Source organism: Mus caroli, unplaced genomic scaffold (assembly GCF_978045245.1).
Source record: "Mus caroli unplaced genomic scaffold, Mus_caroli_1 scaffold_5, whole genome shotgun sequence".
Taxonomy (NCBI): Eukaryota; Metazoa; Chordata; class Mammalia; order Rodentia; family Muridae; genus Mus; species Mus caroli.
Window position 1 is genome coordinate 154806920 of NW_028227260.1, and position 27356 is coordinate 154834275.

Sequence of the window (27356 nt, forward strand, 5' to 3'; positions counted from 1 at the left end):
CCTGTCTCGAAAAAATCAAAACAAAAGAAAAGATATTATCTGAGATTTTCTTTCTCATGTCTAATACCCCCAAAGTATTGCGATATGGGGATGGGGGGAAATGAGTAAATCATGAAGGTTCTGCCCTTGTATTTCAATTGGACTTAAAAGTCTCCAGACCAATTCAATATAAATAATTGTTTTACCTATTTTATGGTATTTGCCAGAAACCTATATAGATTAAGACAAAGATTAAAATGAAAAAAATTGTCAAGCAACAGGTTGAACATCACTGTTTTAATAACATGAAATACAAGTACAAAACATTGTACAAGTATACTTTTTACTACACAGAGATGGAATAACATGCATGTGTTTTTACCAGAATCTGTTTCACCAAGTACTTTTACCACAGTCAGTACCAATGGCTTTCCAGAGATTATATCTGTCCTATGTAAATTTTATCATGAATAAAAAAGCTTACAACTCTTTTCAAATAATGCAGATTTATATTTATGTTACTATTCCTGTTCGAGGTGCTTTGGAAAACTGTTACATAATATAAAATTACCTTAGCTTACAGTTTTGAATGGGTAGTACTCTCTCGCATTGATCAAGTCTCCCTTATACTGTCATTGCAGACACACTATACTTACTTGGGATCAAAGTGTTATGTATGTCAATAGCCCTCATACTGTGTAGGAAAGCAAATAACAATTTTCTGAAAAGTTCAGAGTATTATAAAAGCTACTGGTTAGGCAGAAATACATGAAACCCCATTTACAGAACAAAACAGCAACAAAAGATGATAATGCCCTTCAAGTACTAAAGAACAAGCTTACAAATATTGGAACTGTATGTCTTTCCTGCCTCTAAAAGGTTTACCATATCCAGTGAGAGTAATATCAATCAATAAAGAAAAAGAAAACTGCTCTGGTGCCAAGTATTCAGCAGCTTCCATAGCATTCCTCACAGTTCTCGGCCATTTCAGTTAGGAGTTGTCTTATAACAGATAAAATAAAACAAAAGCAGCATTACATTTTAGGGAAATATGAAAAAAAATACTGTTAATTTCATAAACTATTTGAAAGTAAATTTGTTTTCATAAATAAATAAAACGGTGTTTTTAAATTTTAATCTTGCTGTGAAAAAAAAAATCAGTGAAAATTAGATCAATCTTTAAACCTTGGCTTTTTTAACATGTTTGAAAACCTGAATCACATTTTCAATTGCCAGTGTTATGCTTTATTCTTGGTAGAATCATCTTTGTTTCTTCGTTTTACATCCCAATTATAAACCCTGGCCATATCTGCAATAACTGTCAAGGAAAATGAAAATATAATTCCAAAGATAACAATGAAATTGTAATTTACTCATAAAGCTAAAACAAAAGAAAACACAGAAATCACAAAGCTACTAGTGGCAAATACTGTTGATAGCTATGTTGCTATACTATCAATTGCTAAGAGCTGGGCATAGTGGCGCACGCCTTTAGTTCCAGCACTCGAGAGGTAGAGGCAGGCGGATTTCTGAGTTCAAGGCCAGCCTGGTCTACAAAATGAGTTCCAGGACAGCCAGGGCTACACAGAAAAACCCTGTCTCGAAACAAAACAAAACAAAAAAAAAATTGCTAAGAAAATTCTGTTCATTCTATATCCTAACATAAAATGTTAAAATGAATACGATTACCCAAAATTTTATCTGGGTTAAACAGATCCTTTAGTTTACTAAATACCTACTGTGTTTTGACTAGATACTCTATAAAGCCTTGAACAAGCTAGGTGAAGCCCCTTCCTTCATGGAGTTTAGATTAATTAGAACATACTCTAATGCCTGTCTACTATTCTAACTTCTCCAGTTTATACAATATTATATTGATGATAAATGGCACTTTTCTCTAAGTTTCCTAGAACTCAATTTGGATGATTTTTCCATTACATCTCATTTTTCCCCTCACAGTTAACAGCCCCCCTCCCACCAAGGAAGGTCTAGCTAGCCTTCCTAGGAACTAGGGATTTCATAGCTGAATCAAGTATTCACAGCATTAGTTAGATGATAATCCTGGCACAAACCCTCAAAAAACCTATCTTGCCTCACCCAAGAATTTTCCTACTACATGATACATGTTTGGGAGACTTCAGTTCCTGCACTTGAAGAGCTTGTGGTAAGCCAGGAAAACAAAGCATTACATGCAAAGCAGAAAAAAAAAAAAAAAAAAAAAAACCACTCTGACAGGATTGCAAAATGTTGGAAGAATGCTCTGATGCTTAAACTGATATATGAACAATAAAGGAGTATCTCCAAGTAAATAAAGGGAAATCATTCCAGGTAGGAGGAACAAATAAAAGAACAAAAGAAGAAAATACTAACAGCCTGGGACATTTTAGGGATGAATAAAACAACTAGTTATATGGAATTTGTAATGTTCTAGAGAAGAACCTGTTTATGAAATTCATTGCATGTGATGACACTGGCTGAGGTATAAGACTAGTGGAAAGCACTCAAGACTGACTATATGCATATATTATATAAACCAGCTAATAAATAAAGTATATAACCAGAGAACTAAAACAAAGATGTGTGACTTGGTAAATTCATGCTGGAGATGTTGTAAAGAACAGGTCTACTATGTGTAGGTTCTATAGCACCAAAACTAAGTAGCATTATAGTACAGAAAACCTCATGGGGAAAAGCTGACATGACTGGATCACTCTTGGTTGTTAGGAAAAGAGAAGTATAAAGAGTGGCACTTAGGTACTTTTCTTTGTTCTTTTTCTTGTTTTTTTTTTGGGGGGGGGGCATTGTCTGTTTGTTTGCTTTTGTTTTATTGGTTTTTCGAGACAGGGTTTCTCTGTGTAGCCCTGGCTGTCCTGGAACTCACTCTGTAGACCAGGCTTGAACTCAAAATCCGCCTGCCTCTGCCTCCCAAGTGCTGGGTATTTTTCTTGAGTGTGTCAGGAACAAAAAGAGATAAAGCAGAGTATCCCAGTTAGCTTTAACTTGACACAGACTAGAGCCATCACTCTGACTGGCCTGTGACATGTCTGTATGGGATAGTCTTGTTGTTAGTTGATGTAAGAGAATCTAGTTCACTGTGGGTAGCACCACTCCATGAGCAGTATAAAAAAGCTAGCTGAGGATGAGTATGTGAGAGCTATCAAGCAGTGATACTATGTGGTTTCTGTTTCAAATTCTTGCTCTAACTTCCCTCAGTGATGAGCTGTAACCTGGAAGTACATGCCAAATAAATCCTTTCCTCCCCTAGGTTGCTTCTGGTCAGACTTTTACCACAGCAACAAAAAGGAATTGAAAACAGAGGAGAAAAGAGCTTGCTTGCAAGCATTCCTTCCCCTACAAATTTTGTATTGCATTTCAAAACAGTTTACGTTTTACCTCCTAAAAAGCATTTCCTGACCTAACTCCAGGACACATCTATCATTCCCAAACTTTAAATTATCCTGATCCTAAATACATGGACTTCTTTACAACTGCTATGTGGTCATCAAGGACCTATTTTATATATGTACTTTAAACAGAGAAAGACTTTGATACCCTTTTCCCTCTACTAATTTTCATGACTCATATGGCTTAGCACACTTTGCAGAAATTGCAAAGACTTTTTAAAGACTGGGTCTCATTAGGTAGCCCAGGGTGGCCTCAGGTTGATAACTCTTGCCTCAGCTTTTGAAGTGCTAGGATCACAAGCTTGGATCACTGCACCTAACTTATAGAAGACTTACATGTTTGTGAAATTAACCTATTATAAAGGTATCTTAGTAAAAATATTTGAAAAGAAACTTATTTCATCACTGTGAGTCTGCTCTCCATGTCTTTACATTTCTAATTTATTATTCTACCTTTAAACTTTTTGATTAAAATGACAGTCATTATCTTATGCAATCTCTAACTTCACATTTATTTAAGAATAAAGTCGTTCTTCCCATGAAAACAATATTTAGGAATTTTTAAAAAAATCTTTCTTCCCTTTGTTTATTAGTTAAAAGGATACTGACTTCTGTGGTAGTAAACTGATCTCGAAGAAAGTCAAGGTCTTCTTCAAGAGAATCAAGATTCTTTGTGGCAGTTGATAAATTCTTTTCCAACAAGGCCTGAGCTTCATCAATATCATATTCAAGCATTACATTAGCCTGAAGAAAAATAGTCATGACAATTACTTTATAATCTCTAGGTTAGGGCAAGTATCTGAAAATGCAGTCCTTGGGTTAAACACAGTCCACTTGTCTTGGACTTTGCTACAGTAGGGCATAAAACAAAGGCCATGTATCCTGAAAAGCAGAAAATATTACTATTTGACAGTTTACAGAAAATTTGCTAACCCCTGAGTTACAGGTATGTAGAAAATGAGGTATCAATACACAAAATCACAACACACATTTTGAAATGAAGTGTGCAAAAGTTAGAATAGTGTTACTATTTCTGTAAAAAGACAGATGGATGTGGTCTTACCTATGTATGTATAAATTTTTTCTTGAAGAATATCAAGAAATAGACTCTTGATTACTTAAAAGGCAGGCACACTGAGCTAATGAGAAGCAGGCTTTCATAGATGTCCTTGCTATAAAAAAATAAATTTAATATTTGTCCTCCAGAATGAAAAGTACCAAATTCATATACTAGTGGTATTTGGAGGTGGGGTCTTTGGAAAGTAATCAGATTTACATGACATCATGAGGAAAGAACCTCCAAGATGGCATTAGTAACTTTGTAAAAAGAGAGCCAAACTAGTATGTTTACTGTTTCACTACATGACCTCCTCTGCCATATGATACAGGTCTCACCTGTAGCTCTCACCTGATGCTAACACTATCCTCTTGAACTTCCCAGTTTCCAGATGCATCAAATAGATCTCAATTCTTTATAAATTTCCCAGTCTTTGATAATTCAGTTATAGCAAGAGAAAATGACTAAGATAATGCTTCTGTGCCTCTTAAGTTACATATAAATGTGTTGGCTGCCCAACAAGTATTAAAGCTTAGCACAGAGACTCATGGCTATAATCCTGGAATGCAGAAAGGTAAGGAAGGAGAATTCCAAGTTCAAGGCCAGCCTGTGCTATCTATTAAGAGTTTATCTCAAGAAAGCAAAACAGAAAAACTCGACCCTGTAATGCCAGTACTCAGGAGAGAAGAGACAAAATGGATCAGGAATTCATGGTCATCCTCAGCTATATAGTTTATTGCAAGCCTAGGATACATAACAATCTCTCAAAAAACAAAGAAGCATAAAGCAAAAAGCATTAACCCAGCATTTAAGATTCTGAGGCAGGAAGAGTAGGAGGTCAAGGCCAGCCTGGGCAACATAGAAAGACTTTGTCACAAGCAAACAAACAAACAAACAAACAAACAAAAAAACAGGAACTGAGGACATAGTTCATTGGTAGAATGCCTGCCTAGCTTACACAAGGCTCTGTGTTCTGTAAGAAGATGGGTGGCTGTAATGGTAGTTATTCAATCTCAAATAACTAAAAAGCAATAACCAAAACAAACAAACAAAAACTCCCACAAAGCTAACATTAATAGGCTGGACATATAGTTCATGTCTTTAATGCCAGCACTTTGGAGGAAAAAGCAGAGTCTTGCTACACACTCTATATAGCAAGTTCTAGGAAAGCCAGAACTACATAGAAAGACCCTGTATCCAAAAAAAAAGGAAGCAAGCAAGCAAGCATGCAAACAAACAAACATTATAGACCAGGAAACATACATAACTCAAAACACTGAAAATATATGTTGGCACAAAACTGTATTCACAGTAGCCAAAAAGAAGAAATAAACCAAAAATTACAATGAATAAAGAAGGTATGGTTTATACACACAACAGGGTGTAATGAAGGAATGAAACTGATACACAGAGAAAGAAAGTAAATTGGTAGTTGCTACAACTTCTTGGCCATCTGGTAAAGGTCAAGTGTGGTGGATGCCAGAGGAAAGGAGATAGTAGAAGGAATGTAGAATGAAGAAATGGGGTTACTTTATGGGATAAATAAAATGTTCCGGAGATAGAAAGAGATGATGGTTGCACAACTATGAACACACTAAAAACTATGAAACTATATACTTTTAAATAGCAAATTTTATCTTAATTGTTAACAAGAGAGAAAATTTCTTCAAAGAGATGATTTGGGATTTTTACCCATGGTAGATACAGGACTCCAAATAATATAAAGATCAGTACGCTAACTGGAAGACAGAAGTTTTAATTCAGACACAAAGGACAAATATAGCAGGCTATATCTCTTTACAAGTAGATACTCTTTTAAAAATGAATGTATAGTAATTATTAGAGACTGGGAGGAATTTTGGGATAGAGGATAGAAGGAATTTGGTAATAGGTAAAGTACGTTTCTAGTGTTCTAAAGAACAGTTATATGAACTACAATTCACAACACTCTACTATCTCTATCTATTTGGAAGAGGGATATTTTGACAGTCTTACCCAGTAGCCCAGGCTAACCTTGAACTTGAGGCAATTAGCCTACCAAATGTTGAGATTACATGTACTGTCGTGATGCCTGACTCATATTATATAGTTGATGAAATACTAGAAAACGGGAGCTTAAATGCAAAGTAGTAAAGGGATGGAAATATTAATTGCACTTAGTAGACCAGTACACTTTGTATATACATACTAAATTACCATACTGTCCCCTATAAATATGTATAGTCAAAAAAAAATTAAGGAGTTGATGTAAATCAGAAATACAGCAACATCCTAATAGGCATAAGTCCCTCAGTTCAACCCTAGTACCACAAAGTAATAATTATTCAATTTTAAAAGCCTACAAGAGGGTTGAATCTTCCCAGAGGATCTATGGAAACTAACCAGGCAGAGAACAGATAATCACCAACACTGTAAATGCTTTCTGTGTACACTTCTAGTAATCCCCAACACTCTTCACCCCAAAGTAATCATTTTCCTGACTTCTCTAACAGTGTAGTTTTGTCTATAATTGAACTTTTGATAAATGAAATCACATAAGTGTATGTTCCTTTGTGATAGAGTTCTCTATTAGGGGAAAATATGGCTCTCTAAGGCCACAAGTCCCACTCTACTCTCTGTGGCTCTGGAGAGATTTGTCAGAGTGGATCCTAACATATAGCTACAACCTGGGTAAGCCTAATAATCTATATCAAACTTCAGGAACAGAGAATTGTCCAAAGTTGATGGCACAAGAAAATATTGCAAAGATCTGAAATCTAGGATTATTCTTGTCACTGTTGGCTTTGAAAACAGAAGGGTTCACACGGCAATAAATGCACATACAGTGTAAACACCAGCAAGGAAACAGGACTTCAGTTCTACACATAGCACTGGAATAAGGCTGCAAAACATACTGGTACTTTAATTTTGGTCACTTAACACTTGGTCCTGAGCAGAAAACCCAGTTAGACCCACTTAAATGATCATTTTAAGACTGCACTAAATGAGACCTTGCCTCAAAAACTTGTTTAATGGAGTACACAGATTCACTCTTAGACAATCCTATCCCAGAGGTATACAAAAGGGAAGCCTTTCTTTACTGGCCATAGTGCTGTTCACTAGACAGGACACCCAAAGACAACTGAAATATCTCCTAACTTGGGAATATTAAAACTCTTATCGCAAGATTAAAAGGACAACAAGAGGCTAGAAAGGTGGCAAAATGGTTAAGAGCACATGCTGTTCTTCCAGAGGACCAGAGCTTGATTCACAGCCCTCATGTTGGGCAACTGCCTGTGACTCCAACTTCACAGAATCGATGCCTTCTTCTGGCCTCTGTGAACACCTATACTCAAATCAATCAATCAATCAATCAATCTCTCTCTCTCTCTCTCTCTGTCTGTCTGTCTGTGTCTTCCTCCCTCCCTCTCTCCCTCTCTCCTCTTTCTCTCCCTTCACCCTTTCTCTCTCTCACACACATACACTCACTCACTCATATACAATTCTTTTTTAAAAAAAGCAAGGAGGAAAACCCCACGTTTACAAGAAATGATATCTGTGAGACTAAGGAAAAAGTCACACTGTACCAAAGAGGAAGTGGTCCTAGCTTTTGACAGAGGAAATGATGACGCCCTCATCAGAAAAATGACATGCTATCATGTGTTCTAAAAATATAACTTAGTTACAGCTAGAAAAGCTAAAAAGAATTCCACAATAAAGGCTCTGAGGCAGAGCCTTTCTTTCTTTCTTTCTTTCTTTCTTTCTTTCTTTCTTTCTTTCTTTCTTTCTTTCTTTCTTTCTTTCTTTCTTTCTCACCATTATCTAGGTCCAGGAAGAAGTCCAAGTGTGACCAAACAAGAAACTAGAATATTAGGTAAGAGAAGTATCAAAGAGTACTAGACTGCACTGGGACTTGCCAGCTACTCAAAAGGTTTTCCTTGAAATAAGATGAGAAATGACCACAAAGTTTGGACAGAATAATGGCATGACCTAACAGATCTTAATGGATAGTTCTATCCACTATATCTGAAAAGGATTTTGGAATACAGGGGCAAAAGCAAGAAAATGAACTTAAGATGTTAATTTGAATTGAACTGTTTACATCAAAAGATATACTGAAGCTCTAACCTCCTGGTACCTAAAACCTTATGCAGAAATAAAATATATTATGGATTAAGCAGTATCTTTTTCCAAAAAAATCCAGTCTTAACCCTCAGTACTTCAGACTGCAAAAATTAATTAAAAAATTATTTTAGCATATAATTTCTTTACAAATGTAACCATGTCAAAATAAGCTCATTCACATGTGTTAATACAAAAAGAAAAATTTGGAACATATATGTGTAGAGGTTATAAAGAACATATGAAAGCAGAGATCAGTGAATATATTTTCCCTTACAGACCTTAGAAAAAATGACCCTGATTCCAAGGCTAATCTCGGACTTCTAGCCCCCAGAACCAACAAGTTCTGTTGTTAAAGCCACCAAGTTGGCACTACCTTATAATTGAAGCTATAGAAAACATATACATAATCTCCACAGTCACAGCCACAAAGATAGCATAGAACAAGGTACTAGCAGCAAAAAAGTGAGAAACTGTTGGCTTCTCAATATATTTAGAAGGTTTGCTGAAGACCTGGCTAACAGTGTAAGTTAAAAGAGTCAAAGACTGAAAGGGTTTTTTTTCTTGATGACCAGATAAAAGATTCTATTTACTATGATAGGGAAGACTATAGGAGACGGTGGTCTATGAAAGAAATTTGCATTTAAGTATTCAACTAAGACAATAAAACAAAATAAAGATGAAAAAAGCTGGAAGTTAGCAAAGAAAATGAAAATAAAGTGATGAAAATGAAAGAGGAGTTAGATAGCTCAGGGGTTAAGAGTACATACCCTTCATAGTCTGATAGCCAGAGGACCCTGGTTCAGTTCCAATCACTCACAAGTGCCTGTATCTCCAGCTCCAGTGGATTCAACACCCTTTTCTGGATTTCATGGGTACCAGGCACACAAATGATGCACACATAAAAGGGTAGGTAAAATACTCATAGACATGAAATAAAAATAAACCTTTCTTTAAAAAAAGAAGTAAAAGAAATAAAACAGAATAAGTACAAGGACAAACAAAAAGTTGTGAAGAAAATCACATATAATGAAAAAGACTAAAACAGAGAACATAACAGATACTAAAAATAACGGAGATTCAATGTATGAGTATTATTTTTTTCCCAAATAATAGAAGGGGACCAAAACTACATTCATATACATACAAAAGAATCACTTTTCTTGAAATAAAATAATACTTTAAGAACTAAATGGTCAGAGAAAAACTGAATATAGACAGTCTTTCCACACTGATACATTCGGGTATATTTTCTATACTTTAGTAGGCCATGACTGAGAGATAATAGACCAGCCCTAGGTTGGGCTTAACTGCTGCTGTTCCACTAAATGGTCACGCCAAACTGCCTTCTTTTTTGTTTATACAAGAATATTTTGCTGCTCTCAATCTTGGTTCAGAGAAGATTCATTTTGCAGTGGGGAGTGGTTAATGCAGAGAGTCATAACTGGTCTGTTCAGACTAAGTGACTGTGAATGCTCAACCTTTAAAAAAAAAGTTTTCTACATCAACTTCCCCCAATCCAAGGCTCAGGGAGCATCGCAGATGTGGGCAGAAAGAATATAAAAGCCAGAGAAGAAGTGTGAAATGCTGTCTTCTGGGTATGACATGGTTGATGAGCAAATCAACTCACAATATCCATGATTGCCTATATGAGATTAATCCAGTTAACATTCCAGCATGGATAAAAGGAGGAGCTTCAGATGCCCAACCCCTTAGCTGCTGAAGGAAAGTCACTTCTCAGAGATGCTGGCATTGGTAGGTTGCCCATGCCTCAGCAGATGGCCCCTATAGCCATCTATATATGGTCAGTACTAATTGAAATGATGACAAAAAACTCACATAAAGTCTAGAAGGAAACAGGTTGAAGTGCCTGGGAGAAGTGAAGGAAGATAGTGAGGATTGATATGATAAAAATACATTGTATATAGGTGTGAAATTTTCAGAGAATGTTAAAAATGAGAAAATAAAAGCCTAAGTGATAAACACTGAATCTTTCCTTTTAAAAACAGAACTAAGACTAAACAGGAAACTGAAATAAACTCAACTAACAAACACTGAGTACATAAACTAACTATATGATAAAATTGAGTTTCACTGTGTTAAATGATCCATTGTTCATAGCACTAGAGCATGTCTTAGAACAGCAGCAAAGGAAAATCCTTCCAATGAGGCAATCTGGATAGCAGGAAACAGTGTGTATTGTGCACTTGCTACTTTGCATAGGAGCTTGCCTTGAGTAAAAAAAAAGAAAAAAAAATCCTGTATTTAGCTAGGTCTGGGAACTAAGAAAAGCAAGGGTGAAAAAGCACAGACAGTGTTGGGCCAGGCACAGTGTCAGTCTTTAATCCCAGCACTCAGGAGGTAGAGGCAGGCAGATCTCTTTGAGTTTGAGGCCAGCCTAGTTTACATAGTGAGTTCCAAGACAGCAAGGGACACATAGAAAGAACCTGTCTCAAAATAAAACAGCAAAAAAGGGAAAGAATGAAGAAAAAGCATAGATAAAAATCTATGAAAGTATCTAAAGCAGAATATTTTTAAGAACAGTCTCTAGTGACTAGAGAGCACTAGTGAGCTAGGCTTCAATTCCCAGCATCCACATAACAGCTCACAACCATCTCTTAACTACACTTTCAGGGAATGTGACACACTCTTCTAGCCTCCATGAGCACCAGGCATGCATGCAGTGAACATAGATCCAAGTACATAAAATAATACTCATGCGCATAAAATAAAGAAATAAATTATTCTAACCTCAGAGTTTTTATAATCTTTTTCTCCTTAAATTTATAGGGCTCTTTGTAAAACTATTACAGTCTTATAGACAAATATTTATCAGAGTAAAACAGTACTATTTGACTTTTACTCTTCCTTCTGTTATATGCTTTTTATATATGTTTGTATATATGTGTGCATGTATGTAAACACAAGCACAACCTTACGTGTCATCCTCAGGAAGACTACCCATCATTTAAAATAGGGTTTCTCATTGGCCAGAGCTCATCAATTAGGCTAGACTAACTGGCCAATGACTCCTAGTAATCCTCCTATCTCTGACTCCCAAGGGATAGGATCTCAAACATACAATGTCTTGCATTTTTTATGTGAGTTCTGGGTATTGGACTCAAGTTGTAATGCTTGTAAAGCAAGTACTTTACCAAATGAGCCACATCTTCTCCCCACTCTCTTCCTTCTGATGCATTTAAAAAGGACAAAACATTAACCGGAGAAATAGTTGGGCATGGTGGTATGTCTGCCATCTCAGTATCTGGTAAACAAAGGCAAGAATGACAGTATGGACTATATGAGTCTTAAAAAAACAAAGGAGGCCAGGCAGTGGTGGCACTTGGGAGGCAGAGGCAGGCAGATTTCTGAGTTCGAGGCCAGCCTGGTCTACAAAGTGAGTCCCAGGACGGCCAGGGCTGTACAGAGAAACCCTGTCTCCAAAAAACCAAAAAACCAAAAACCAAACACCAAAAAAAAAGGGGGGTGGGGGGTGATGACTAGATCCATGGTAGACTGCTTTGCCAGCATACTCAACGTCCTGAGTTTACACACACACACATACACACACACACACACACACAACTACAAGAGTAGATTTGGTCAATTTTTTGTCTTGATTGGGAAAAATCTTTAAACATCTTTAAAAACACTCTTAATTCCAGTAAGTGTCTAATAAGGACTACTTGAACTCTACAGCTTTATTCTTTCTAAAATCAAAGGGAGATAAAAACATTGCATATTAAGAAGAAATACTGGCATATGCAACTGTGTCTGCATTTGGTGGTTGATTATGGCATGGATCCCTGGATAGGACAGTCTCTGCATGGCCATTCCTTCTGTCTCATCTCCAACAAGACCCTGATATAGATGACTCTTGTGAGGCTATGCCAGTGCCAGGCAAATACAGAAGTGGAGGCTCAGAGTCATCTACTGAATGGAATACATGGTCCCCAATGGAGGAGCTAGAGGAAGGAGCTGAAGGGGTCTGCAACCCTATAGGTGGAACAACAATATGAACTAACCAGTACCCCCCGGAGCTCGTGTTTCTAGCTGCATATGTAGCGGAAGATGGCCTAGTCGGCCATCACTGGGATGAGAGGCCCCTTGGTCTTGCAAAGATTATATGCCCCAATACAGGGGAACGCCAGGGCCAGGAAGCAGGAGTGAGTGGGTTGGAAAGCAGGGGGGGGCGGGGGGTATAAGGGACTTTGGGGATAGCATTTGAATTGTAAATGAAGAAAATATCTAATAATTAAAAAAGATAAAAAGTCAGTGAAAACATAAAAAAAAGAAGAAATACTGTTTTGCTAGTCAGAAGACATTGGTTTACAAATATATTGGCTGTGGCTATAACGTTTACTTACCCCCAACCATAGGCATACTTTATCAGTAGGAGGAACTGAAGCTTTGCAGTACAGGTTATCTGCCAGTAAGAATCTGGTCTCCATTGAATTGGTAGACTCCTAAAAAAAAAAAAAGACAGTACCACAAACAGGCCAAGTTGATATCAAGGTTATAAAAGAGGAATCCACATCTAATCCCAAGACATTTAAAACAGTACCATCATGAAGATTTATTTAGTTGGAAAAGAAATAAATGACTGTTACCACCAAATGACTGGAAATGGACTCTGATTCAGCTACTTACTAGCTATGTAAATTTTGCATGTCACTGTTTATCTATGCCTCAAGTTCTCCAACCAAAAATTAAAAATAATAATAGTTCCTACAACTATAAAGGTTGTAAGTTTCCAAAACACATCTTAGTTTTAAAGATACATAATGCCTTAGAGTAAAAGGATAAACAAAAGTACTTAAATCAAATGAGACTAGGAATCAAGCAGATGTCAATATCTGACAAAATTGACTTCAAACTATCAGAACAGATAAAGAGAGACACATCATTCTAATCAAGGGAACAGTTAACCAAGAAGCTATTACTATCCTAAACATATATGCAAACTCTGGGGCATCCAATTTCATTTAAAAAAAACTGTAAACTACTGAATTTAGACACAGATAAACATCAGTCCATTAGTAGGTGATTTCAATACCCCACTTTCTCCAATAGACAGGTCATCTAGACAAAAAACAGAGAAATATCAGAATTAATAGACATCGTACATCAAATGGACCTAACAGATATCTACAGAATATCATACCCAAAGACCAAAGAATACATTCTACTCAGCATCACATGGAAGCTTCTTCTAAAAGAGAACACCTCTCTAAGACACACTGAAAGCAGCCCTATGAGGAAAATGTACAGCTTTAAGTGCTTACATTTAAAAAAAATCAGAAAGAACACAAATAAATGGTTTAATGATGCAACTCAAAAGAACAAACCAAATCCAAACCAAATCAACATCAAAAAATAATAAAAATCAGAGCAGAAATCAACTAAACAGAAACCAAGAAAACAATATAAAGAATCAAAAAACCGAAGATCTGATTCTTTGAAAGACGAACAAAACTTAATACCCTTGGCCCAACTAACCAAAAGAAAGAAAGAGGGAATCAAATTAACAGTATCAGAAATGAACAGGGAAACATTACAACAGACATCAAAGAAATGCAGAAAATTATGAGGGACTATTTTAAAAACCTGTACTCCACTAAGATGGAAAACCTAAAAGAAATGGATGAGTACAATTCAGCCAAACCACCAAAATTAAACCAAGAAGTCAATGACCTAAACAGGCTCCTAAGAAATGAGGAGATGATATAATAATAAAAAGCCTTCCAGCTAAAAAAAGTCCAGGACCAGAAAATTTCACAGAAGAATTATATCAGACATTTAAAGACAATCTACACCTAATCTTCTCAAACTATTCAAAACAAAACAACAAAAAATAAAACAAGAAACTCCTTCCCCAAAAAGTAAAAACAGAAAAAAAACAGAAACAGAAGGGTCACTCACAAACTCCTTCTACAAAGCCAGTATGCCAGTAGCACACACATAAAAATAAAAACAAATAAATAAATATACTCTTAAATGTTACTACCTCAGAATAAAACATTTTAAGAATACCTAAAATCATTTCTAATTAAAAATTTACAAAATAATCTAAGTGAAGACCTTAGAATTAGGAGTCATTTTAGGGGAAGACCACAAAGCCATCTTTTTTGGTGAAAGTATACTACTTTTAACATTACTACATATGCTCAAAAAGATAGGATGAACCCTACAAAACAAATGAAATGCCTATAACCAAAGAGTCAAGGAAATCAGGCCTCTGCCAAAACAATGCTGATTTGCTTATACCTGCAAACAAAGGTACACTTACTTTTTTCTTCTGCATGTATTTCAGAATTTCCAAAGTCTGTTTAATTTCAGGAATCTGACCTTTCAGCCTGTGAGGAGGGAAAAAAAGGTTAACATAGTATTTTACCAGCAAAAATAAACATTATGCTAAGCAGTGGTGGCGCACGCCTTTTGATCCCAGCACTTGGGAGGCAGATGCAGGCGGATCTCTGAGTTCGAGGCTAGCCTGGTCTACAGAGTGAGTTCCAGGGATACACAGAGAAACCCTGTCTCAAAAACCAAAACTAAAATAAATAAATAAATAAATAAATAATTCAGGAGGCAGAGGCAGGCGGATTTCTGAGTTCAAGGCCAGCCTAGTCTACAAAGTGAGTTCCAGGACAGTCAAGAGCTATACAGAGAAACCCTGTCTCAAAAAGACAAATAAATAAATAAAATTAAAAAAATAAAAAAAAATAAACATCACAATCATCTTACTAGCATTGCAATTTTCAACTAATATGTCCTTAAAAACTATTTACAAATATAAGTTATATTTTATAAATTTTATTTAAAATAATATTTTTGATATAAGAAAATATTTGAGGGCTGGTGAGATGGCTCAGTGGGTAAGAGTACCCGACTGCTCTTCTGAAGGTCCAGAGTTCAAATCCCAGCAACCACATGGTGGCTCACAACCATCCACAACGAGATCTGGCGCCCTCTTCTGGAGTGTCTGAAGACAGCTACAGTGTACTTATATATAATAAATAAATCTTTATAAAAAAAAAAGAAAATATTTGATAAACATTGCAAAGCAAAGTATATTTAATAAACCATACAGAAAATACTATAAGGATACAAACATTTAAGGGACTAAAGAGGTTACTCAGTGGTTTAGAGCATTTGTTGTTCTTTCAGAGGACCCAGATTCAGTTCCTTGCACCTATGTGGTAGCTTACAACCATCCTAGCCCAGTTGTAGATCTGACATTAGTTCTGATCTCTACAAGCACCAGACATGCACACGGTGCACAGACATACAAGTAGGCAAAACTTTCATATACATTAGATATTTATTTTATTTTTTTAATATACACTGAAGTTTTGTCTCCATGTAAGTCTGTTTGAGGCTGTTGGATCTTGGAGTTACAGATTATTGTGAACTGCTATGTGGATGCTGGGAATTGAAAAGCAGTTGGTGCTCTTAACCACAGAGCCATCTCTCCAGTCCCCATATAAAATATTTTTAATTTAAAAAATAAAATGTAGGGAGCTGGAGAGATGGCTCAGCAGTTAAGAGCACTGACTGCTCTTCCAGAAGTCCTAAGTTCAAATCCCAGCAACCACATGATAGCTCACAACCATCTGTAATGGGGTCTGGTGGCCTCTTCTGTTGTGTCTGAAGACAGCTACAGTGTACTTAATTATAATAAATAAATACATCTTTTTAAAAAAAAAAGGCTTTTTATACCATATATAAAATACATGGTATAAAAAGCCTTACTTCATATGTCCAACTCCCTGTTGTTAACATTTCTAGAACAGGTCACATTCTGCAGAAGTGATTCACAGGCTCTGCATTTGATTATAAACTTTCATTTAGCTAATTATTAAAACAAGATGTATCCAAATATATTAAATCTCAAGTCTGAAAACATCAAGCACCTATGTATGGGGCTGTTTTAGGTATAGGTATGCCTATACCTATATGTATCAGCACATATTCAGATACAAGGTAGGAAAGGATATGGACATATATATGATCTTCAGAGGCAGAGAAAGGGCCAAGCTGTGAAGCTGAGACATAAATGTTAACCCCCAGTTCATGCAAAGATAATAAAGACAGTCATAGGCTATGAAAAGAAAGGCAAAGATCTCTATCTACTCTTGCCCCTCTTCCTCAATACAGTACTTCACATTTTAGCTAGCAAAAGAATAGATGGAAATCAAATAGAAAAGGAAGAAATCAAATTAGCCATATGATTCCATACCAAGAGTCTCCATCAAAAGATGCTTACAACTGCTAAGTCTTCAGCCACCTGACCCTGAAAACAAAGATAATCTCATCCAATCTCAGTGATAAATTGAACTGGGTTTGATTAGTAGATGGATGAATTGATAAGCAATTTAAGCAAAAATTAATAGATTTTCTATGCAGCAATAACGAATTCACTAAGAAAGAAATAAAAACAATCCCATTCACAATAGCCACAAATGAATAAAACACAGAGACAAACAGAAACCTGATCAATAAGATAAAATACTTCTACAATGAAATTTATAAAATACTAAACAAAGGAAATAAAGATACTAGAAAGGTAGAAGGATGCTCCCTCTATGTTCATGGATGGGCAAAATTAATATTGTAAAAATGGTCATATTACCAAAAGTACTCTCTGAACTCAATCCTAAGCCCAGCAAATTTCTAATGACATTCTTCACAGAACTAGAAATCACAATCCTAAAATTCATATGAAACTCCAAATGACCAAGGTAACCTTGAACAAAAAGCAATGCTCGATGAATAAGAATAAAAAAATCATAGTGACAAAAAAGAACAGACACAGACAGAGACCACTGATATAAAACCAAGGACCTAGAAATAAACACATATAGCTAAAACCATCTCAACAAAGATGCTGAGAACATCTGATGGAGAAAGGAGAGTCTCTTCAATAAATGGTGCTAAGAAAACTGAATATCCACATATAAAAAAACTAAAACCATATCCCCCATCACACTGTACAAAAAAGGAACAAATGAAAATTCAAAATACATCAAAAACCTTGAAGTCAACACCTGACATTCAAAACTACTACAGGAAACATGAGGGAAATATTTCAAGATATTGACATAGGCTACAATTTTTCAATAGGATTCCAGTAGCTCAAAATATAGAATAGTAAAATGAAATTATACCAAATTAAAAAGCTCTGCACAGCAAATGAACCAATCAGTAGACTAACAAGTTCAGAGGGGGTAGAAAATATTGCCAACTATTTACCTAATAGTGCATTGATATCTAGGATATGTAGAGAATTAAAAAAAAAACTTAACCAAAAGAAAAAATAATCCAATAACTAAGTAGATAATGATTTGATATACCAAATGGCTAATAAATGTATAAAGAAAATGTTCAACATCTTTAGGCCTCATAAAAATGCAAATTAAAACTACAAAGATTCCATCTCACTAGAGTCAAAACAGTATCATCCCAAATACTTGGGAGGCAGAGACAGAAAGATTGAAAGTTCAAGAACTACCTGGACAATTTAAGAACCTATTTTAAAATAAAAAATAAAAAGGACTAGCAGTATAACTCAAAAGTAGAACACTTGCCTTGTACACATGAGGCCCTAGGTTCAATTAACCAGTATGGTACACACCTGTAACTCCAACATTTGGGAGGTAGAGGTACAAGGATCAGAACTTCAAGGTCATCCTTTGCTACATAGCAAATTCAAGATCAGACTACCCTACATGAGACCCTATCTCAAAAATAATTAATTAGCAATATTGGCAAGGATATACAGGAAAAGGGTACTTTATATACTGTTATATAATATAAATGCAATGTTACCTTACATAATATAAATTATAATACCTTTTATAAAAAAAACAGTATGAATGCTCCTCAGAAATAAAAATGAGGCCAGAGAAATGGCTCAAAATCCTTACTGATGAACAACCTTAGTTCAACCTCTAAATCTCACAAAACAACAACAACAACAAAAAAAAACAGGATTCAATGGCTAGCATCTGTAATCTCAGCATGGCAAGATGAGAACTGCCCAAGAGACAGGAGAACTGCCCAGAGGCTCACAGGTCAGCTAGAGTGAGTACACAAAGTGGCAAAACTAATAGCAAGAGAGACCCTGCCTCAACAAGGTAGCAGAAGGAAAATGATTCTAGAAAGTTGTTCTCTGACCTCCACATGTGCACTATAGCACATTTGAGCATATGCTTGTGGCATGGCATGCATGAACCTGCACACATGTGAGCACACACACACATAATTGAAAAACTAAAAATGGAAATACTACTTGATTCAGCTTTATTATTCCTGAGTGCATATCCAAAGAAAATAATGTAATGAAGTTGTGTGCATACTAATATTGTGGCATTATTCACAATAATCAAGAACATCAGATGATTGGATAAACAGGTATATATGCAAGGTCTATGCATATATGTAGAAATAGAACATTATGCAATAATTTAGTAAGAATGAAAATGTGTCACTTGCAACATCATTAGCAGAACTTTAGGTTATCATGATAAATAAAATATACCAGACTAAAGTAAAAGGAAAGGGTGGTTGGCATCAGGGAAAATGAACATGATTCAAGCACAATATTTGCATGTATAAATATATCAGAGTAAAATTCATTAGTGTATACAACTTATATTCATTAATAATTATAATAAAGATTTTTTAAATGTAGAAATTTTGATTACCTCCTTTTTTTTTGAGCAAGGTTGAGTTCCATAAACTTATACTTCTGGTATTGTTCATCCAGCTTCTTTAACACTGTATCTGCAGTCTCATTCCCAGGCTGCTTCATGAAAGAATCTACATCTTCCTTTAATATGAAAAATCATACAAAGTTTTAAATTCATATTACAAACCTGATTTTTACTACTTTGTTTATAAAATGTAAAAGAACAAGTTTTGTTTTCCTCAAAGGCTTGTTTCATTTAATTTTTTTGAAAAAAAATTTCATAAAATAATCTGATCACAGTTTCCCCTCTCCCAACTCCTCCAAGATCCTCCCACCTCCCCAACTTCCCAATTTCTCTTTCTTTAGAAAATAGTCAAACAAACAAAAAGCCATAATTTTAAAAACTAAAATTAAAAAAACACAAAAAAAAATCCATAAAAACACAAAATCTGAAATGAAAGCATCCAGGTAAAAGGCCAGGAGGGAGAAAAATACTCAAACAATACTACACAAAAAGTCTACAAAAGTACGATTGAATTAATTTTGTGGTGGCCATCTATTTACTGCCCTGCATGGAACCCGCCCTTTAGTATGGCTAATATACCTAGTGAGACTCCACTGGGGAGAACTAATCTTTCTTTTCTGAAAGCTTTTTTTTAATTAAAAACATAATTATAAAGAGTTAAAGATGGCTGCATCTGGAGCTCAGTGCTATATCACTTGCCTACAAGACAGGAGGCCCTAGGTTATCCCCAGCACTGCCAGAAGAAAAGTTAAAGATAAGTTAGACATGATGGTACAGGTCTGTTATCCCAGAACTTAGGAAGTAGAAGCAAAAGGATCAGCCTGGACAACATAATAGTTTGTCTCAAAAAAAGAAAAAAAAAAGTTCAAGACCATTTCGGACAGTTTACATACATTATGTAGCTAATTTATTCTTTATTTTTCTGTTTTTAATTTAAGACACATGAACTTGCCTGCTTTATACATTTCTCATGTGGCTCTAGTAATAAATATGAAAATTGCTAGCAATGAAGCACACTGCCTACTCATGTGCCCTAGCCACTAAAGAATTGAGCAAATTGTGTGCCAAAGTTATCATTTTTCTTACTGAATTAATTCAATTGAATACATATTTTATTTTTCAAAATAAGTCCATAAATATTGTCACCCATAGAAACTCAAGACTAAGCAGCAAGATGGAAGTTGGGTAGGATTCAAATACTCTCAGACATAGAATTTTATGTTGTTACAATATCATGCCACTTCCATTAGTTTTGGAACATCAAGATAATTATATAAAGTTTGGACTGCGTATTACATCGTGTTGGTATAAAATTTAACCATAAAATTTTACAGCCAGTTGTCACAGTGTCTGTCTTTAACCTCCAAACTTGGAAAGGAGAAGCAGGACAGGTGCTATGAATTTGAGGCCATCCTATTCCAAACAGTGAGCTCTAAGCCAACCTGGGCTGTCTCAAAAAAAAAGTATATTTTAGGGTAAATCCCTCAGATAAAGTTTGTATTCATTAATTCCATTTCTGAAGTTACTGCTATCGGGTTATATTTACGACAGAATGGAAATTTATATATTTACATCTTTATATATCAGGCATTATAATAGGATCAGGAGAAATAACACAAAATTTCCTCACCTCTAAATAGCAGTGCATGACCAAAGAGGTTCTAAAGCTCTCCTGACTGCTCAAATGCTACTTCTGGATACCTCTATTTCTGGGTTTCATCAACTATATCTACAAAATTTGAACAACAGTAACTCCCTCATAAAGTTTTGCAAATTTTCTAAGAAAATTTCTGAACCTCAGAAAATATTACTTTATGTAAAGATCACTTGAAAAATATTTTTAAAAGCACAGCACATTGAGAATACACATAAAAATTTATTTCACCAGCACATTAAAATATACAATATAAAATGTGATTTAAGTAAAAGGAAAAAAGGGTCTTTTGAAGAATGTTAGCAATAAGACAGAATATATATATAATTTTTGGTACATACCAAAAAAGAATCAAGGAAATTTTGACTAAGATTTTATATGCTTCAGTACAAATAAATGAGAAAATATATACAACTTCTACCTTCTCTTTGAACTTGGGTCGGTCCTGTTACATGAAACCTTCCAAATGCATTTCCCACAATCTTCACAACTGCATAAAATTTGTTGTCTACAAACTGCTTAAATAGTATTACTAAAAGCAAATATAAAATGCTTTCAAAAACCTAATAACAGCCGGTTACCCATTACATAAGCCTCAATTCTTAAAAGCAAGAACACATGGACTTAACGTTTGTGCTAACGTTTACTTTTCTCAGCAGTCTGCTTCCATTCCCAAGGAAACGGACCACGACCTTGCTCAAGCTGACTAGGTGCCACTCAGTACCCACACCCTACAAACAGCTGTTCTGCCTGCTCTCTGTACGAAATGTCCACCCATCTACATCTCCAGCATCACAGCGGTCTTGAGCTCAATAACCATTGTTGTTGTTTTTTGTATTTCTTTAGGCAACAGTAGGCGACAACAGGCAGCAATTGTACAGTTTTAAGGGACGCCACGCCCCAACCCGCCTTGCATCCGGCTCCAGCTACCCAGTTCTCCTCCCTGCTCCCTCTTCTGGGCCCGGGTTGGACTACCTTTCTTCAAAGCTATCCCCCGCCAGGCCTAAAAAGCCAAGATGCAGATAGAGGCAAAAGGCCAGACATTCCCTTCCGGGACCCTTTAGCTCTGTTTCTCCCAACGACCCAGACCTGGGAAGTGACTGGAAAGCAATCTTCAATATCAGATTAAGACGCTGAGAAACAGGGTTTCTTACCACAAACACTGCTTCAGGAATCCCTAAGTGGAGCCGCCGCCCGTTTCCAGCAGCAGTTTCTAGGCCACATCCGTCCTTAGCCGCCGCCATCTTCAGAAACCACCAGAGCAAATAACTGCTTTCTGAGGCATCGGTCGTTGGCGTCAGTGATTGGATCGTTTGCATTTCAGACCCGCCTCTCTCCGTGAGAATCTGCGTATTCATTGGTGCTTACGTCGTAGGTGGTGATTGGCTACACGCATGTGACTGACAAGCTTAGAAAGGATACGTTGGAAAAGCCGGAAGACCAATGCTTAATTTCAGAGATCTAAGGAACGGGCAAGGATAAAGTCCTGGGAATTCAGACCATGCCAAACCGCACCCCCACCTGCACCTGAAGATAACAAGAGACTACACTCCAGAGTGGCTTCTGAGGTAATCCCAATTCCCTTTTGCAGACCAGTGAACTTCATTCTGAGTGTGTATGACCTGGACTCATAAGAAATACACCAATCTTTCTCACAGGCCACCTTCAGTGAGATACTTGTCGGCTCCCAGGTCAAAACTTTCGATATGTTTATAGTTTATGTGAAAAAAAAAAATGCCAAGAGCTGTGCTTAAATTCTTAGATCCAAAGACTTCCCAGAGTTTTGTCCTCCACAACAACTCTTTAAAAAGCAAATCTATCAATAAACCAGATATGCATAATCACTGCAGGAGACCCTGTTTGCAAATAACTGACTAAGACCATTCAGTTCCTGGATAACATCAAATGGATCTTCTAGCCCAAAGCTCCAAAGTCCTTCCACAGTCCTCCCCAAAACATGGTCAGGTTGTCACAGGAATACCCCACTATGCTGGTATCAATTTGTCTTAGTCAGGGTTTCTATTCCTGCACAAACATCATGACCAAGAAGCAGTTGGGGAGAAAAGGGTTTATTCAGCTTACACTTCCATGCTGCTGTTCATCACCAAAGTAAGTCAGGACTGGAACTCAGACAGGTCAGGAAGCAGGAGCTGATGCAGAAGCCATGGAGGGATGTGCTTTACTGGGTTGCTTCCCCTGGCTTGCTCAGCCTGCTCTCTTATAGAACCAAGACTACCAGTCCAGAGATGGTTGATCACTAATTGAGAAAATACCCCACAGTTGGATCTCATGGAGGCACTTCCCCAACTGAAGCTCCTTTCTCTGTGATAACCCCAGCCTGTGTCAAGTTGACACATAAAACCAGCCAGTACAACATGGCAGGGAAACTATAGCCATGAAATCTCAACAATGTGGTTGCCTAACCAAGTCCTGCATAATGACCACAGCAGCATACACGCTAATGGGAATGAGGGAAATTTCCCACAGCCCTATCACTAGATGATGAACTACAATCAGTCAATGGCTGCTGAAGGAGGGAGAATCAATTTTCTCCAGAGACAAGCCCCCTGATAGGTTGCCAAATCTTAAATGGTCAGCCCTAAATACATGTACATATGAACAACATTAAATGGACTCAGTTATAAGTTTATATAAGATACAGTAATAATCATACAAGAAGGGACCATGAATCCAAGAGGGAGTGGGGAGGAGTTAAGAGGGAAAAAGAGAGGGTGGAAAAAATAGCAAAAATAAAAATACATGATAAAGTTGAAATGAGATTTATACAACTTGGGAAGCCTTTGTATTTAGTTCATATATGGTTTTGATAACTAAAAACAAAACAGTAAAAATAAAAATGTTCTCTACTTCTAAAATACACCCTGTACACATTTATATAATTTAAAGTAAAATAAAATCTTTAAAGTAGTTCACCTCTTCTTGTCCTTTGTGTCAACTGAAATGAGAAAGTAAATCCTATTTTATTGAAACTCGTGAGAAAAGAGGGAGTTTTTTTTTTACAAACAATTCCTACCTTGAAATTGATTAATAAGATTTCAGTTCGCCCCAAATTCTATAATATTACACCTAAAAAGAACATTCTTTTTCTCCATTCCTCTTCTTCCTCCTTCTTTCCCTCTCTACTTTGCTCCCTTCCCTTCTTCCCCAATTTTCTCCCTTCTTTCTTCCCTCTCAGGGACCCTGCTTGCATGCATTCTAAACTAAGCAAACACTCTACTGATGGACTAAATTCCCAAGTATAGGAATTACTCATTATCTGATGCTTTCGGCGTGGATGATTTGTCTGTCATATCCTTTTGAACGCCCTACAAAAGGAAAACTATTTGAGATTTTCAAAGTAATATATATATAATATTTTATTCTTGAGAATTTTATATGTGCATACAGTACATTTTAATCATATTCACCCCTGAACTCCCCCAACTCCTCCTAGATCCATCCTTCATTTTCCACCCTTTGCAACCTTTTGTTCTTTAATTATTTTTTGTTTTTAACAAAAGCCAAAGATGGAGTGGAAGCTTTGAAGCTGCAATCTTCCACTGAACATGGCTTCACCTCTATTTGCAAGAAAAAAAAGAACAATGTAAGTGGTTATCTTTTCAACAGGTTTCATGGTGAGCAAGTAGTCACAATGATTTCTTTTTAAAAAAAAAAATTGTTCCTATCTAAAGGAAATGCAGGGACAAAAATGGAGCAGAGACTGAAGGAAAGGCCATCCAGTGACTGGCCCAACTTGGGATCTATCCCATGCACAGGCACCAAACCCTGACACTATTACTGATGCCATGTTGTGCTTGCAGAAAGGAGCCTAGCATGTCTGTCCTCTGAGAGGCTCTACCAGCAGCTGACTGACACAGATGCAGATACTTACATCCAACCATTGGACTGAGCCCAGGGGCCCCTATAGAAGAGTTAGGGGAAGGGCTGAAGGAGTTGAAGGGGATGGCAACCCCATAGGAAGAACAACAGTATCAACTAACCCAGATCCCTGGGAGCTCCCAGAGACTAAAATACCAACCAAAGAGCATGGGGTGTGGGGTGTCCAACCCTGCCTCCCCTGCCGCCACACATATATAGCAGAGAACTGCTTTGTCTGGCCTCAGTGGGAGAGGATGCACTTAATCCTGTAGAAACTTGATGCCCCAGGGAAAGAAGAGGGATGCTAGCAGGGGTGGGGATTGTTGGGGGTTTGGGGGAGGGGCTTTGGGGGGTTGGGGAGGTGGGAGAACACCCTCTCAGAAGCAAAGGGGAGGGGGATGGGATGAAGAACTCAGGGATGAGGGACCAGGAAGGGGACAACATTTGGAATGTAAATAAATAATTTAATAAAAATTAATGTTAAAAGGTAAAAATAATGAGTATATATAGCATTTCATCCAAGAACTGGGAAGAGGCATAAGGATTCTAAGGAAGTCAACAGAACCACAGAGTTCAAAGCCAACCTGGACCACAAAGCAAGACACAATCTCAAAAAAACTGAAAAATCCAAAAATGAGCATGATTTTATTTTCAGATAAACAAAACTTAAGTTTACCACCAATATGACCACATTAAATGCACATCTAAAAGACTTCTTCCAATTAAGAGAAATGATCCTAATACAAGAAAACCCAAAGAATTTATAAATATGTAGCTGAATTTAAATAAAAATTTCTGTTATAAATATTAACATTTATAATATTAATTTGAAGGGGCTAAACAAGGAGGCATCAGGTCATACCATGAAGTACTAAAATATATGTCAGAAGGATGCCCTGGAGTTGGTGTTTTAAGATCTTTGTTTTACTTGGAAGGGGAAAATAAGATATTACCTTTCATTTTTCATATTATTTTGATGGTAGATATTAAATTAACTAAATAAAATTTATAACAAGGTTTGTATAATTTAATTTATGCTAAAACACATTACATATATGTATATATAATAATTTAATTTATGCTAAAACACAATACATATATATTGGGGGGTTCTGAGACAGGGTTTCTCTGTGTAGCCCTGGCTGTCCTGGAACTCAGGCTGGCCTCTAACTCAGAAATCTGCCTGTCTCTGCCTCCCAATTGCTGGGATTAAAGGCATGTGCCACTACTGCCTGGCTCAAGATAAATACTGAATCAAACGAGAATATATAATCTCCAAAATATTGGACTGAGTAGTCTCAAGATTATCAAATGCCAGGGTTTGCCTTTATTGAATTTGGAAGATGAGGATGATTCACTTTAGTTCAGCCTATTCAAAGGTCACAATTTTCCACCTGAATCTGAATCTTTCTGCTTTGTTGCCTCTACTTGGACTGCATCCGAGTAAAATAACACAGTAAACTCTTTTGTCATTTTTACATATTTCCTTGCTTATAAAATAAATTATGAATATTTAAATACAAAACTATTTTTTGTTATCTAATACCTTGAGTTTTGCTAGGCAGATACTAAAAATAAGAGCTAAAGGTTGAAGAAATTTTTTGTTTTCTAGAAAACAGTACTCTGAGCCAGTTTACACTGCCTGTGATACTGAGTTTCTATTCTTTAAACATTCATTAGTTGCAATTATCTTCATTATTCACTAATCACTGTCCTGGAACCTTGCATATTTGAACTAATTATCCCCCTTCTGAGTTCTGTGGAAGTCTCAATTCAAGTTGCCTGGCTATCTAAATTATATCATTCATCTCATAGCAGATCTCTGGAAGGTTATCCCTGAAATATCCAGTCTAAATTACCTCCATTGCTAATCACAGAATTGATGAATGAATAAATGAATAGGTGAATAAAAAATCATGGAAAAATAGAAGAATTCAAGATGAAAGTTTAATAGCACAAGCTTGTAAAAGTCTGCACTAAGTATGTACATTTCTGTGTTTCTGTCTTTTTATAATGATGAAAATGATAAAATTGGTTTTGTCTTCTAAAAGAGAGAAATACTACACAGAAATATCTATTTTCTTTTTTAAAAAAAAATCCGCTTAAAACACTGGGTCCTGCCTCTAGTCACTTTTCATTTCTATTCAAGCTCTAAATAACAAGAATTCAAATATATCTGATATCTTGGGGGTTGAATGGGACCGTTGCTGGTCTTTAAGCCATACTTAGTAGAAATAATGGATCAAGATACCATGAAGGGATAAGATCCTATAAGTTGGAACCTATTAGTAAAAAAGAAAACAGATTGATATTTTCTAGCTCTATCCATTTGCCTCAGAATTTCATGAATTCATCAGTTTTTAATACCTGAGTAGTACTCCAATGTATAAATGTATCACATTTTCTGTATCCATTCCTCTATTGAAGGACATCTAGATTTTTTCCAGCTCCTGGCTATTATAAATAAGGCTGCTATGAACATAGTGAAGCATGTGTCCTTATTACATGTTGGAGCATCTTCTGGGTATATGCCCAGGAGTGATATAGCTGGGTCCTCAGATAGTACT

General features: G+C 36.3%; 1 protein-coding gene across 1 annotated transcript; it reads right to left on the reverse strand.

Moving 5' to 3' along the window:
• Positions 1–1126: 1126 nt before the first annotated feature.
• On the reverse strand, positions 1127–22194 carry Vbp1 (VHL binding protein 1). The gene is made up of 6 exons (XM_021154423.3): positions 22065–22194; positions 19248–19372; positions 14831–14897; positions 12909–13007; positions 3989–4127; positions 1127–1288 (listed from the first exon to the last, which is right to left on the reverse strand). Exons 1-6 carry the CDS (start codon positions 22152–22154, stop codon positions 1218–1220), a joined length of 591 nt encoding a protein of 196 aa, XP_021010082.1. The 5' UTR covers positions 22155–22194; the 3' UTR covers positions 1127–1217.
• Between the last annotated feature and the right edge of the window lie 5162 nt (positions 22195–27356).